Source organism: Acinonyx jubatus, chromosome B2 (genome assembly GCF_027475565.1).
Source record: "Acinonyx jubatus isolate Ajub_Pintada_27869175 chromosome B2, VMU_Ajub_asm_v1.0, whole genome shotgun sequence".
NCBI classification, from domain to species: Eukaryota; Metazoa; Chordata; class Mammalia; order Carnivora; family Felidae; genus Acinonyx; species Acinonyx jubatus.
This window is the reverse complement of record NC_069385.1, coordinates 86,999,585-87,015,658: the sequence shown is the minus strand read 5'-3', so window position 1 is coordinate 87,015,658 and position 16,074 is coordinate 86,999,585. Positions and strand designations below refer to the sequence as shown.

The 16,074-nt window shown below is 34.0% G+C and overlaps 1 protein-coding gene across 11 annotated transcripts in view; it reads left to right on the top strand.

Annotated features, from left to right (window-relative positions):
• FAM135A (family with sequence similarity 135 member A) overlaps window positions 1–16,074 on the top strand; it is a 120,358-nt gene that overhangs the window by 84,336 nt on the left and 19,948 nt on the right. For 5 of the 11 annotated variants that reach the window (XM_027057477.2, XM_027057475.2, XM_027057476.2 and 2 more), the window contains 3 exons: window positions 10,857–10,930; window positions 12,273–12,427; window positions 12,643–15,001. In XM_027057477.2, coding sequence (XP_026913278.1) covers window positions 10,857–10,930; window positions 12,273–12,427; window positions 12,643–15,001 — 2,588 coding nt within the window. The remainder of the gene's footprint in view (window positions 1–10,856; window positions 10,931–12,272; window positions 12,428–12,642; window positions 15,002–16,074) is intronic. The other 6 variants (XM_027057480.2, XM_027057479.2, XM_053222608.1 and 3 more) reach the window with 3 other exon arrangements.

Below are 16,074 nucleotides of genomic sequence, written 5' to 3'. Positions count from 1 at the left end.
GTTTGCCTTCCTCTCTGTTTTTCTCTTATTTTCCCTTCCCTTCCCCTATGTTCATCTGTTTGTTTCTTAAATTCCACATATGAGTGAAATCATATGATATTTATCTTTCTCTGGCTGACTTATTTCACTTAGCTTAATACCTTCCAGTTCCATCCACGTTGTTGCAAATGGCAAGATTTCCTTCTTTTTGAAAAGAGTAATATTATTTCTCCGAGTAATATTCCATTGTATATGTATACTAATCTTCGTTATCCATTCATCATTCAGTAAACATTTGGGCTCTTTTCATAATTGGGCTATTGTTGATAGTGCTGCTACCTTTGCTTTCCATGTCTGGGGCTCAGCTCTTTTAAATCTTGAGTAGGGCAAGATTTGTTATTTTTATTGTGGCCAACCTACTGGGTTGCACAGTGGTATTTCATTGTGGCTTTGATTGGCATTTCACTAATGACTAATTACTGAGTATCTTTTTGTGTGCTTGTTGGCCATTTGTATATTTGAGAAATGTGTATTCAGAGAAGTGTGTATTCAAAGTCCTTTGCCCATTTTTTAATTGGTTGCCTTTTGTTAATTGAGTTTCAAGAGTTCTTTATATATTCTGGAAATAGACCATTATCAGACATATTATTTTCAAATATTTTCTTCTATTCATGGATTGCCTTTTTTACTCTCTTGATAGTATCTCTTTATACACAGGGCATCAGGACAGGAAAAAATGTCCTAAACTAATTTTTTTAATAAAAGAGTCTTATAAATTAAGGCTAATATATTCAGTTATTTTCATAGTAAAATTTTTAAACAATATAACTTAACCCTTTTTCTAATTGAAAGAAAGTGTTATCGTTATGAGTCCTACCAATAAAATTTTCTTGGAATTATTCATTTATTACATACAGTTGGAGAAAATCCACATAGCAAGGGAAAAATGGATTTTTTAATTTAAATTTCCTTAATGTATATATCTATGTTACAGTTAGATTTTCATTCCTAATATCTATGTATGTATGTCTGTCTGTGTATATATGTATGAATATATGTCTGTGTGTGTATGTATATATACATAATATATATAGTCCTCATAGAGGCTTATTAGCACAGAAACTTTACATTCAAGAGATCTAAATTTTATAAATACTAATACAAGCTTCTTGAATTATCATTGGTAACATATTTTTTAAAACCAGGCATAAAATATAATCTCTGCCTCTTCTGTTTAACCACTTAACTGGAGAAAAACATGAAAAGGAATTAATTTTATTATCTCTAATCAATATTGTCACATATGCTTTTAATGTAAGGTGAGGTTCCCCTCTCCCAAACAAAGGTATCCTGTAAAAAAGGAAAGATTTACTTTCTATTTAAGCCCTTATAAACATATTATTGAGTGCTCTCTCAACTTTATTTTGAACATAAAGTAAGAGAAAAAATTTATTGTCTTCAATATAAAAGGAAATAAAGTCAGAGATTAAAGGTTGTATGAAACATGGTGGCAAGTGAAAGATAGAGTTTCTTAAATGACTTTAAAGAGCATTCCAAAACAAAATGCTCAGGGAATAGATCACTAAAGTTCTTATCACTATTTAGAGACTGTTTAGAGAAGGCATGTTAGCTTAAAACACCTTAGGCCATGACAGTGTTTTAAATGATTTTACAGGTTACCTGATAAGATCAGTAAAAAAGGGAGTCAAAGATATGTACACATATTAGTCATTATTGCTGGGATTGAACTTTACACTGGCAAGTGTTGAATATCAGTTTAAACAAACTTTGTAAAGATTTTCTAAAAACCAACACAAAATATTGTTATAGTGATCACAAATTTATGAAACTATGAAACTAATGAAAAAAAAATTAGTATTGTACAAATGACTTGGGATAAAATTTCCTATGAAGGCATTATTATACATGGATCCAAAAGGGGCTATATCTCAAAACACTTGGACAAAAGTGAGGATTATGATTGAGTTGAACTCAGTGTTCTTGAGAACTTAAAGGTTCTAGAGAGGTAAGAGTTATATGATCTAGGAGACTCAGCAACTCATGTTTGCCATTGATTGAAGTGACAGAGGCCAGTAGACCAACTCCCAGTGTCAGTGAAACACAATAGATTGTATAAACTACACATCCAACAGATAGATGAGGATATGAGAAGAGTAGAACATGGATTTTATTGTGACAGTCTACCAAGTGTTAGAATATATGTATTACATCAAGTAGTGAGGGTTTATTTTTATTTTATTGAAGTCAAGTTTAAACCAGTGAAATGCACAAATTTCAAGTGTATGATCAAATGAGTTTTGACAAATCTGTTCACTAACACACCAGTCAATATATAGGACATTTCTGTTATTTCAGGAAATTACCTTGTGCTGCTTTTCATTTTGTTCCCACATCCCATAAGCAATCCCTCTTCTGATTTCTATAACCACAGTTTAATTTTATCTATACTTAAAGACCTATAGATTCAGTAATACAATATGTACTCTTTCTGCATCTGACTTGCTTCACCCATTTTTAGATTGATTCATGCTCTGTGTATATCAGTAGTTCATTCTTTTTTTTTGTTGTTGCTGAGCAGTATTCAATATCTGTTGTCCTGTTATGTGTTTTCATTTTTTGGCTATTATGAATAAAGAAACTAGCAATTCTTTTTGTGAACGTAGGTTTTTATTTCAGTTATATAAATATATAGGAATGGAATTGTGTGATCTTAGAGTAGATTTATCTTTAACTTTATGAAAACTGCTAATCATTTTTTCCAAAACAGCCATACAGTTTTAAACTCCACCATCAATATATGAGAGTTCCAGTTGCTCATATCCTTGCATTATTTGGTATTTTCAGTCTTTGATTTTAGCCACAACAATAGGTGTGAAGTAGTATTTCAGTATGGTTTTATTTTGCATTTCTCTGATGACTAATAATAATGAGATTTTTTATTTTGAATTCAGTTTTGTATAGTGTTAAATTAGGTTGTTTTTTATTGTTTACCTATTTAGGAGTATTTATATATTCTTGTTATAAGTACATTGTCAAATATATGTATTAAAATTTTTTCTTTAGTGTGGGGCTTGTATTTTCATTTTGTTGATAGTACATGTAGATGAAAATACTTGTTTAAACCCAGTCTCTCTTTTTTTTTTTCTTTTGATTTTGGTGATTTTTGTGCCCTAAGAAATTTTTGCCTATCCCAAGGTCATGAAAATACTATCCTTTGTTTGCCTCTAGGTGTATTAGAAATACATCTTTTACATTAAAGTCCATTGTCTTTCTTGAATTAACTTTTGAACGTGATTTAAGGTAGAGGTCAATATCCATTTTCTGTCTCTCTTTTTTTTTTTTAAGTAGGCTCCATGCCCCATGTGAGGCTTGAACTCAGAACGTCATGACTGAGAGTTGCATGCTCTACCAATTGATGCCCCAAGATCCATTTTTTTTTAGTTAGTCTATTCAGTTGTTCCAGCACCATTTAAAAAAATTTTATCATGGAGGTGTAGTTGACATACAGTGTTATATTAGTTTCAGGTGTACAACATAGTGACTTGACAATTCTATACATTACTCACTGCTCAACATTGATAAGTGTAGTCGCCATCTGTCACCATATACTGTTATTACAATATTATTGACTACATTCCCTATGACATACTTTTCAACTCCATGTCTTAATTTATTTTATAACTGGAAGTTTGTGCCTCTTAATCCCCTTCACCTATTTAGTTCATCCCTTGAACCCCATCCTCTCTGGCCACTACCAATTCTCTGTATTGATGAGTCTGTTTATGTTTTTTTTGTTTTGTCTCTTAGATCCCACAGTAAGTGAAATCATATGGTATTTGTCTTTCTCTGACTTACTTCATGGCATAATACTCTCTAGGTCCATCCATGTTGTTGCAAGTGGCAAGGTTTCATTCTTTTTATGGCTAAGTAGTATTTCATTATATATATATATCCCACATCTTCTTTACTCATTTACCTGTGGATGGATGCTTTAATTGCTTCCATATCTTGGCTAATGTAAATAATGCTGCAATAAACATAGGGGTGAATATATATTTTTGAATTATTGTTTTCATTTTCTTTGGGTAAATTCCACTACCCAGTAGTGGTTATACTAATTTCCACAGTGGTTGTACCAACTTAAATTTCTACCATCAGTATACAAGGGTTATCTTTTCTTCATATCCTCTCCAATACTTGGCTTTTAGATACTAGCTATTTGGATTGGTGTGAAGTAGTAGTTCATTGTGGTTTTCATTGGCATTTCCCTAATGATTAGTGATGTTGAGTATCTTTTCATGTGTCTCTTAGCCATCTGTATATTTTCTTTGGAAAAATGTCTGTTCAGGTCCTCTGCACATTTTTAATTGCATTATTTGGGTTTTTGTGTGTTTTAAATTGTGTAGGTTCTTTGTATTTTTGGATATTAACCCTTTATTAGATATATTATTTGCAAATATCTTCTTCGATTTAATAGGTTGCCTTTTTGTTTCATTGATGGTTTCCTTAACTGTGCAAAAGTTTTTTAGTTTGATGTAGTCCCAAAAGTTTAATTTTGCTTTTGTTTCCCTTGCTTAAGGAGACATATCCATAAATGTGTTGCTAAGGCCAATGTCCCAAGAGATTACTGCCTGTATTTTTAGGAGTTTCACGGTTTCAGTTCTCACATTTAGGACTTTATTTTACCCTTGTGTTTGTTGTAAGCACATGGCCCAAATTTATCTTCTTGCATGTAGCTGTCCAGTTTTCCCAGCACCATTTATTAAAGAGACTGTTTTTTCCCATTGTATATTTTTGCCTCTTTTGTCATAGATTGGCAGTATAAGATTGGGTTTATTTCTGGGCTCTCTATCCTATTCTGTTGATCTGTGTGTCTATTTTCATACCAGTGCCATACAGTTTCAACTACTCTAGGTTTGTAGCATATCTTGAAATCTGGGATTGTGGTATCTGCAGGTTTGTTCTTTCTCAACATTGCTTTGGCTATTGGGGATCTGTTGTGGTTCCATACAAATTTAGGATGTTTGTTTTAGTTCTGTGGAAAAAACTGTTGCTATTTTAATAGGAATTGCATTGAATCTATCAATTGCTCTCAGTAGTATGGACATTTTAACAATATTAATTCTTCCCATCCATGAGCATGGAATAGCTTTCCATTTGTTTGTATTTTCTTCAGTTTCTTTTATCAGTTACTATAGTTTTCAGAGTACAAGTCTTTGATCTCTTGGTTAAATTTATTCCTAGGTATTTTATCCTTCTTGGCGCAATTGTACATTCTAACCTTATACCAAGAGGAACTAGAAAAAGAAATCCAGAGATAGTAGAAGTAGAAATAATAGAGTGAAAATAAATTGAGACTAACAAGTAATAGAAAAGACCAATGAAATCGAGAGCTGGTTCTTTGAAAAAATAAAATTAATAAACCTTTAGCTAGACTCATAAAGAAAAAAGGACTCAAGTAAATAAAATCAGAGAAATAACAACCAATACCATAGAAATACAAAGGATTATAACAGAACTATGAAAAACTATATGCCAACAAATTGGACAACCTAAAAGAAATGGGTAGATTCTTAGAATTTTCCATAACTGAATCAGGAAGAAATAGAAAATTTGAACAGATCCATCAGTAGTAATGAAATTGAATCAGTAATTAAAAAACTCCCAACAAATAAAAATCCAGGCTTCACAGGAATTCTACCACAAATCTAACACAGAGTTAATATCTATTTTTCTCCAACTATTCCAGAAAATAGAAGAATTTCCAGACTCCTTCTGGGAGGCCAGTATTACTCTGATACCAAAACCAAAGACACTATAAAGAAAGAAAACTAAAGGCCAGTATTCCTAAAGAACATACTTGCAAAAATCCTCAGCAAAATATTAGCAAACCAAATTTAACAATACACTAACAGTATCAGTCACTGCTGTCCCTGGGATTTATTCCAGGGATGCAAGAATGGTTCAATATTCATAAGTCAATCAGTGTGATATATCACTTTAACAAGACAGAGGATAAAAACCAAATAATCTTAAGACATAGAGAAAGCATTTAACAAAATATAACATCCATGCATGATGAAAACTCTCAACAAAGTGGGTTAGAGAGAACATACCTTAACATAATAAAGGTGACATATTAAAAAAAAACACAGCTAATATCATACTGAGTAGTGAAAAACTGAAAGCTTTTCCTCTATGATCAGGAACAAGACAAGGATATCAGCTCTCCCCATTTTTTTTAAACATCATACAGGAAGTCCTGGCCATAACTATCAGACAAGAAAAGGAAATAAAAGGCATTGAAAGTGGTAGTGAAGAAGTAAATCTGTCACTATTTGCCAATGACATAATAATAATATGTAAAGAAAACTCTAGGGTCCCCTCAGTGGCTCAGTCATTTGAGCGTCCAACTTTGGCTCAGGTCATGATCTCATGGTTTATGGGTTTGAGCCCCGCATTGGGCTCTGTGCTGACAGCTCAGAGCCTGGAGTCTGCTTCGGATTCTGTGTCTTCCTCTCTCTGTCTCTCCCTCGCTCACACTCTGTCTCTCAGAAGTGAATAGATTTAAAAAAAAAAAAAAAAATTTTTTTTTTAAAGAAAACTCTAAAGAGTTTCTCTACCAAAAAACCATTACAAGTAATAAATGAATTCAGTAAAATCACAGGAGACAAAAATTAATGTATAGAAATCTATTCCATCTCCATACACTAATAGCAAAATAGCAGAAAGAGAAATTAAGAAAACAATTCCATTTACAATGCTAGCACCATTATTTGGAAAGCCTTTCTGTCTGTCTGTCTGTCTGTTTGTTTGTTTGTTTGTTTGTTTGTTTGTTTTGGGGAGAGCCCAAGCAGGGGAGGGGCAGAGAGAGGGAGACAGAGGATCTGAGGCCAGCTCTGCACTGACAGGCTGACAGCAGCGAGCTCAATGTGAGGCTCCAACTCAGGAACCAGAAGATCATGACCTAAGCTGAAGTCAGTCACTCAACGAGCTGAGCCACCAGGTTCCCCGAAAAGACTTTCTTTTATTGAATTGCCTTAGCATCTTTGTTGAGACTCAGTTGACTGATAAGTTGAATCTATTTCTTGGCCTTCTTTTCTGTTTCATTGATCTCTTATATATCTTTATATGAATACCACCCTAACTTGATTGTCTTGTAGTTGTACATTCTCCAATTTTGTTTTTCTTCTCTTTCAGATTGTTCTGTCTCTTTCAGATCCCTTGCATTTTTATGTAAATTTAAAATCAGCTGGTAAATTTTTATTTTAAAAAATCTTGCTCAGATTTTGGTTTACATTGTGTGCTCAAGGGTTTAATACACCGGTGTTTCATGCTATTAAAAATGTCTAGAGGCGCCTGGGTGGCTCACGGTTAAGTGTCCGACTTCAACTCAGGTCATGGTCTCACAGTTTGTGGGTTCGAGCCCCACATCTGGCTCTGTGCTGGAGCCTGCTTCTAATTCTGTGTCTCCCTGTCTCTCTGCCCCTCCCCCACTCACACTCCATCTCTCTCTGTCTCTCTGTCACTCTCTCTTTCAAAAAATAAACATTAAAAATGAATGAATGAATGAATGAATGAATACAATGAAAATGTTTGGATGTTAGATCCTCCATTAAAGGGTTCCAAATTATATTAATTTTAATTTATTTTGTCTGCTTTTTATGGGATTGTTGTAGGTTTATGTTTTATGCTTTTAAAGCAGGGCCTTTTTGTTTCAGTATCAAGCTCTCATAACTGCCTAGTATACTTATGTACATTTATGTATATTCTGTTCTCCTTTTTCCTTTGTCTCATTTGCTTTTTTCATATGCTGTGGATTGAAAAGTAAATAACTTGGGGCGCCTGGGTGGCTCAGCCAGTTAAGTGACTGACTCTTGGTTTCAGTTCATTCAGGTCATGATATCATGGTTCATGGGTTCGAGCCCTGCATCAGGCTCTGCAATGACTGCACAGAGCCTGCTTGGGATTCATTCTCTCTCTCTCTCTCTCTCTCTCTCTCTCTCCCCCCCGCCCCCCTTTACCTCTCCCCTGCTCTCTCTCTCTCAAAATAAATCAATATTTAAAAAAAAAAAAGTACATAAACCAGTTAAGTTATATCTGGTAGTGACCATAAATCAGCATTGTGCATAAAGGGGTCTTTAAAGTATCCTACTATGAGTACAGTCTTAAGAATTTGGGGCACCTGGTGGCTCAGTTGGTTGAGCATCTGACGTCAGCTCAGGTCATGATCTCACGTTTCATGGGTTTGGGCCCTGCATTGGGCTCTGTGCTGACAGCTTAGAGCCTGGAGCCTGCTTCGGATTCTGTGTCTCCCTCTCTCTCTGCCCCTCCCCACTTGTGCTCTATGTGTCTCTCAAAGGTGAATAAATGTTTAAAAAAAAAAAAAATAAATTTAAAAATTTTTGTTTAGTAAACATGTGTGAGCTGACTGTTTTCTTCAAGGTAACATAGGTAATATGATCTATCTGATATTTAAATCCTGCAATCCTGCATTCAAGATTCAAATATTACCTGGATAGGCATGTATAAAATTATTATCATAAATATATTATTAATGTATTATAATTATGTTAATAATACATGTTATTTATTATAAGTACTATAATAAATACTGTGATTTTATATGCTAGTCATTTTATACAAATGCTATTTGTAATATATTATACTATAATAAATTTATGTTATAAATTTATGCTGTAATAAATATTATTTAGCAATTTAAGCAGCATGTTAGAGTGAACACAGATACATTAACACTTAGTTCTGTAAAACATTGATAAATACCCATTTTGAATGTTGAGAAGCTTTTTTTAACATCCTAGCTGTTTGCTAAATTTTAAATAGTTGATATTGCCAACTAAGTGAATTTTTTAAAATTAGGGTACATACACAAAATTTGTGTTACAAGCATATATACCAAAGTAGTAAATATATATTACTTATCCTAGGTTTGAATTTGTAAATTTAATATTTTTCTATGTATGTCTTTTGCCCCAAATTAAGTAGTGCTGCCATCAGGTGGCAGTCATACCTTAGTTCTAGCCACACAGTACATTGAATAGGGTTATTTATTACACATTGCCATAGCACAAAATTATGGCAGGGGAAAATTAGATAAAGAATTTTGTGTGGGTACATAGAGGGAAGGAAAGGCTTTCTCTTAATAGGGAGTCTTTGTGTAGAAGGGAAGAGATAAGTGATTTGAAGCAAAGATCTTGAATTTCTTAAATCTTTATTTGAATCCCATATTTATCAATGAGTAGCTATGTTATCTTGGCCAAGTAATTCCCTCTTTGTCCCTGTTTCCTCACTTATTAAATGAAGACATACTCACTTCATAGGGTTTTTTATGGTTTAAATAACAGAATGAAAATGAAATGCTTAGCATGGAGCCTGGTAGGTAGAATGCTATCAAGAAATGATAGTTATTATTGTCAGATCAGAGCAGATAAAGAGAGAAGGAAAACCAACCAGCCAGTTTTGTAGGCCCAGCAACAACTGCAGGAATCCAGATGGCTTCAAGCTGCATTTCTTCACATTTTACAACCCTCAGGGGAAAACATCTCTCATAGATAGACAGGCAGGCTGAACCCTTTCTTCATCTTTCCCTTAGTGTTGGAGAGAAAGAAGAGACAATTGGACAGTATCTGAAAGTAAAAACACAAACCACATTCTTCTTACAGATGCCTCACATCCATCTCTCCTTAACTCCCTCCCTGACTTCTTCCTCTAAAGACCCAGTCTCATCTACTTACGGAAGCAAGTTTAGTAAGTCAGAAATTTAGCTGGCTAAGTGTTGATGACAAGTAAAATATATCTCCATTTTACTTTATGTTGAAAACCAAAGAACCTTAAATCATATTCCCTTTTAGAAAAGAATCTTAGCTATAATATAATCTCAGGATGTATTATAATTTGTCTCTCTTCCCTGTACCTTCCAAACAAAACATCTTTTCCATCTCTTTACTATTGCTTCATATTCCTCTGATAGCTGATAGAGGCTTTTCTTGAACAGTTAGAAATGAAAGGGTCTAAATACAACAATGATGAAGGAAGTGTTCAGCTAGATTCGACCAACATTTACCAAGTACTTCTAAAACATACCAAGATAAATGTTTGGAGGTAACCAAGATCATCAAAACAAAAACAAAAAAAAACAACAAAAAAAAGATCATCAAAACATAGTTCATACTCTAAAGAACACTACACATTGGTAGCAGAGACAATTCATGTATACTAAGTATTTTAAGGAAAAATATGATAAATGTTTTAATGGCAGTTATAATAGCTTTTATTTATATACACTTATCAGACCACAAACTGTTGTCACATGTTACCTTGTTTATTCTTCACAATAACCTAAAATGTAGAACAGGGTATTAGGAGAAATTTGAAAATGAGTCATCTGAAGCTCAAAGGTGAAATGTCTTGGAGTCACAATGCCAGTAAGTTGGTGACTTAGTTCAGCTGGCTATTGTTCAGCATATACTTGCATAATTGGCGTATAGTATGGTGTAAGTGCTGGCTGATTCTTTGATTTTTTTTTTCCATGTGTTGGACACTGTTCTTGGTACTGGGATCTAATGGTGAATAAGACAAACTAAATCTTTGTCTTCGAGGAGGATAGATCATGGATCCATAATGTAAACCTAAACTTCTCACTCTACATTTTATTGTTTCTCTTATTTCATGCAGTTCCAAAATACAGTACTTTAGCAACATTGAGGAGGGAAATTAATTCTTGTATAGGGGTGGTTATAGAAGGCCTAATGGAGGGAAGTTTCTTTTTCTACCATTGATTGACCTTGTAAATCATGCCATTTTATTCATATACCCTTTTGGATTTTTTTCAGGTACGCAGATTTTCTGAAGCATTCTTCTGTTTTGAACATCCAAGAGAAGCAGCCATTGCATACCAGGAACTTCAGTGAGTAGCACAGACCCATAGTTTAAAGGATTATACCTCCTCTTGAGATCTCTGTCTCAAAGTTTTTCACACCAAATAGATGGTATTTACAATAGAAGAAATTAGGAGAATTTAAAGTTCAGAAATTCCCTATTTAAACAAATTTGGTTTAATTCTATGAATAACTTTACCAAAGACCCATACCTTACATAAAGAAGCATATGCCCTATTCTCATCGCTCCCATATCAGACCTGTTATAACCTTGGTAGTCCTAAACAGCTCTGGCTCCAGCCTTCCATTTTTCCATCTTATATCTTTATATTTGCAGGTAAGAATCTCTTAACATCTGTAATATATAAATTACAGATTTTCACAAGTGGTCTGACACTGCCTTTTTTTATGAAAATGATCTACAGCTAAAATATCCAGAATAGATGCCTTTCATTTTTCCTACTGAGTATATTTAGATCTGATTTTCTTTGGCTTTAAAGAATATTTTGAGGACATTACGCTGAGTGAAGAAGTCAGACATAAAGAGTAAATATGGAACAAGCAAAAACTAAGGTGAAAAAAGTCGGAAGAGTGGTTGTCTTGTTGAGTTGGGCTAGGTGTTTGGCTAGAAAGACATGAGAGAACTCTCAGAGTAGATGGAAATATTCTGTATTGTGTATCCATTTGTCAAAATCATACAGCTAAGATTTGTATATTTCCAAGCGTGTGAGTTATACCTCATAAAATCTATAATAATGGAGTATGGGGTGGGCAGTGAGTGCAGGTATATAGACAAGAAAAGCAAAATGTTAATTGCTGAAGTTGAGTGACAGGGTTTATTATACTATTCTATTTACTTTGATATGTTTGAAATTTTCCATAAGAAAAGGTTTTTAAAAAAGCATTTTGTATTAAAAGTTAAACACCTTGTTTTTAATAGTTGTTAATTATATTCACAAACATATGTTAAGTATAGCAGTAGCCGTGGAATACATTTTTTCAATAGTATCATCAAGTTATTAGTAGGCATTTGAGCTTTTGACATTTCTCCTGTATGCTATTCTCAGCAAATCAGTAAATTTGCACATCAAGCATAGATAAAATTTTGAAATAACATTTAAAAATATAGAAGAATATAATAGAAATTAAATAGTTTATCAACAAACCATAATTTTGTAAGTCCATAATTGTCAACAAACCATAATGTTCACTGTACCAGTTTCTATCTCTGACTACAAAGCTCTTTGATTAGGAGGTTATATCTTTAGGAAAGGGGCAGATGAGAATGGTGAGAGAAAGGGTGGTGTCTATAAAGTGGAATTGAGTATGATATTTTTTAATTACACTCTGACTTAAAGAAATATTTTTCAGTGCTCAGAGTCATCTACAGATGTGCACCGCGATCAAAAATACTTCCTTCTGCAGTTCTCTTCCACCTCTACCTATTGAATGTAGTGAACTAGATGGAGATCTCAATTCATTACCTATAATCTTTGAAGATAGGTATTTAGATTCAGTTATTGAAGGTAAGTATAATCTAAACTATCTAAGTTGTGTGTGTCATTTTCAGTATATTCTTCGTAAGATATATAATACCATTCCTTGGTGTGGGACCCTTTTTCCCTCTAGTTTTATTTATCTTTGAGGATATTAGAAGGTTATAGTCAGTAAACGTAGTCTTAAATCATGTGAGTTCGTACACGTTGTTTTAAATCTGAATCTTTTTTTCTTTGGATAAAAGACTTAGATGCACCCTGGATGGGAATTCAGAATCTTCAGAGATCAGAGTCCAATAGAATGGATAAATATGAGACTGAAGAAAGCTCTATAGCTGGACTTTCTAGCCCAGAGTTGAAAGTCAAACCTGCTGGTGCCTCCAGTTTTTGGTATACAGAAGGTGAAAAGCAGCTAACAAAATCTCTAAAAGGAAAGAACGAAGAATCGAATAAATCCAAGGTTAAGGTTACTAAGCTCGTGAAAACAATGAAACCTGAAAACACAAAAAAATTAATAAAACAGAACTCTAAGGATTCTGTGGTTTTGGTAGGCTACAAATGCTTGAAAAGTACAGCATCAAATGATCTCTTTAAATGCTTTGAAGGCAGTCCTTCACATAGTCAGAAGGAAGGTCTGGATCCCACAATATGTGGATATAATTTTGACCTAAAGACCTACATCAGACAGACAAGTCAAAAGGAAGCTAGCTTTTTGCCAACTAATACAGAGAGAACTGAACAAAAGTCTCCAGACATTGAAAATATGCAACCAGACCTGTTTGATCCTTTGAGCTCTGGCAGCCTAAATCTTTGTGCAAATTTGTCCATTTCAGGTAAACTTGATATCTCCCAGGACGATAGTGAAATTACACAAGTGGAACACAATGTGACATCTAGAAGTTCATCTGACGATTGCCCTGATCATCAAACAGCCCCATCTTCAGGAGTCAGAACAATTGAAGTGAAGCCCTGTAATAAGGATCCTTTCAGTGGAGAGAAAATAACTGTTAAAATAGGACCTTGGACAGAGCTTCGACCAGATGAACTATTTGTGGATAATTTACACCTACCCAACTTTGAGTCCTTAGAATCTAATGGTAAATCTAAATCTATAGAAATAACACTTGAAAAGGAAGCTGTGCAGGATGCAAAGTGCCATTCTATTGGAGAATCATTAGCTAAGTTAAGAAGTAACCAACCTGCTTCTTCTACAAAAGAATACCATGTTGTAGTAAGTGGAGATACAATTAAGTTACCAGATATTAATGCCACATATGCCTCATCTAGATTTTCAGATTCAGGTGTTGAAAGTGAACCAAGTTCTTTTGCAACACATCCAAATCCTGACGTATTTGAAACTGTGCAAGGGCAAGGTCCTTACAATAACGAAAGATTATTTCCTCAAGTTTTGATGAAACCTGATTATAATGTAAAATTTTCATTAGGAAGTCATTGTACTGAGAGTACAAGTGCTTTAAGTGAAATACAGTCATCTTTGACATCCATAAACTCTCTACCTTCTGATGATGAACTGTCACCTGATGAAAATTCTAAGAAACCTGTTGTGCCTGAATGCCACCTAAGTGATAGCAAAAGTGTATTAAACGTAGGAACAGTTGACTTGCCAAAATGTGACGATAGTAAAAAGTCCAGTATTATTTTGCAACAGCAGAGTGTCATATTTTCAGGGCATTTGGACAATGAAACTATAGCAATACATTCCATAAATTCAAGCACTAAAGACCCTTTACAATTTGTTTTTTCAGATGAAGATACTTCCTGTGATGTGAAAAGTAGTTGCAGCTCCAAACCTAACTTGGACACTATGTGTAAAGACTCCCAGAGTCCTGATAAATCTAATAACTCTGCAGGGACAGCAATTACATTAAATTCAACACTGGTTTGTGTAGGTGCCCCTTGTGTCGTTTCAGGTTCCATTTCTACTAATACAGAAGTTAGAAAAGATGAAACTGTAAAAAGAAAAAATGATGATACCTTAAATCTCAAACAAATAAATTCAGAAGCCCAAACAGTTAAAAATGAAACTCACCTGGGTACAAGTGATCCTTTTTCAGCCAGTCCTGATATGGTTAAACAAGGGCTTGTGGAAAATTATTTTGGCTCTCACAGCAGTACGGATATTTCTGACACATGTGCTGTTAGCTATAGCAACTCAGTTAGCCCTCAGAAGAAAACTTCTGAAAAAGAAATTAGTAATCTTCATCAGGAACAGGGTAAAGAGGATGAGGAGGAAGAACAGGATCAGCAGATGGTTCAAAATGGGTATTATGAAGAAACAGATTATTCAGCTTTGGATGAAAAAGTAAATGCTCACTATACAAACAGAGATGCACTAGAAGAAGAAAGACTTATAAAATCTGAAAAACTAAACAGTGATTATCTAAAAGATGGTATAAATATGCCTGCTGTCTGTACTTCTGGTTGTTTGTCCTTCCCATCTGCACCACGAGAGTCTCCTTGTAGTGTTAAGTATTCTTCGAGAAGTAAATTTGATGCCATTACAAAACAGCCAAGCAGCACTTCTTACAACTTGACTTCATCAGTTTCCTGGTATGACAACTCACCAAAACCTCAAATACAAGCGTAAGTAATAGAGCACAATGGCATGTGCTACTAAATATACGTATAGAACATATATATGTATGTCTCTGATAACGTATATATTTCATGTTCTGTGGTTTCTGTAATACAGAAAGTCCTTTGATTATCTGAAATGGAGACATGAACTCCGTATACTCTGTGACAGAAGACATGTAGTTCTCCATATGCTTGTCCTGTTCTGTGGGCTAGACATTTTTGATTCAGATTTTCCATTGGTAGTTATATGCCAGATGTATGGAATAATTGGGGTTAAAACTCTTTCTTTCATCAGTACCTCATTTCTCCCCCACTAACTTCCAGACAGCATAGATTTTATAAGCGCATCTAGCAAATAAGGGCAATATTAGATAATGAACAAAAGGTTAGTAGAAACTTCCTAAACCTACCAGACCCAGATTATCTCAGCTAAGTCCGTGGTTTCCAGACTTGAGATTTCGTGGAGCAGTAAAGTATTCAGAAAAATTTGAGGATATAAATTTACTAACATGGCACTACTTCTCAAAATACTCTGCTACCTTATTCCAGTTGGAATTATAATCCCTGGAGTAAAAAGTCTGGACATGTCTACAATAGATTTTCCAGGTTCCCAGATTATTCAGATTTATATATATAATTAAGATACATAGTGCCTAAAGCTAGTGAAACAAGGGAGGTGGTATGATCTGTTAAAGAATTGTAACACTGAAGGTTATATCACCTTCTGGGTACCTCAAATTTTTCTGAGTCATTAATGAAAACAATTTATGTCTTCATCCAATGTATCCTGCTCAGTTTAGTAGGGTTCATCAGCTTCTTCTCAGTCCAAATGATATAATGTTATTTTAACAATTAGCTATTTTAGTTAATACTTTTTGATGTTTGCAGTTCCTAAGTTGATTAGATTTATCACTCATTCAAAATGAGTGTATACCACTAATTATATTTAGTCACGTCCCCCTCTTGGTTCTGTTCCTTTTTATTGGTATTTTTAGAGGAAAAATATAAATAATCTAAGTGTTATAACTACCATTCTTCCTGTTAACTTGTAGAACAGCTCCTCATTTTACATTTAAATA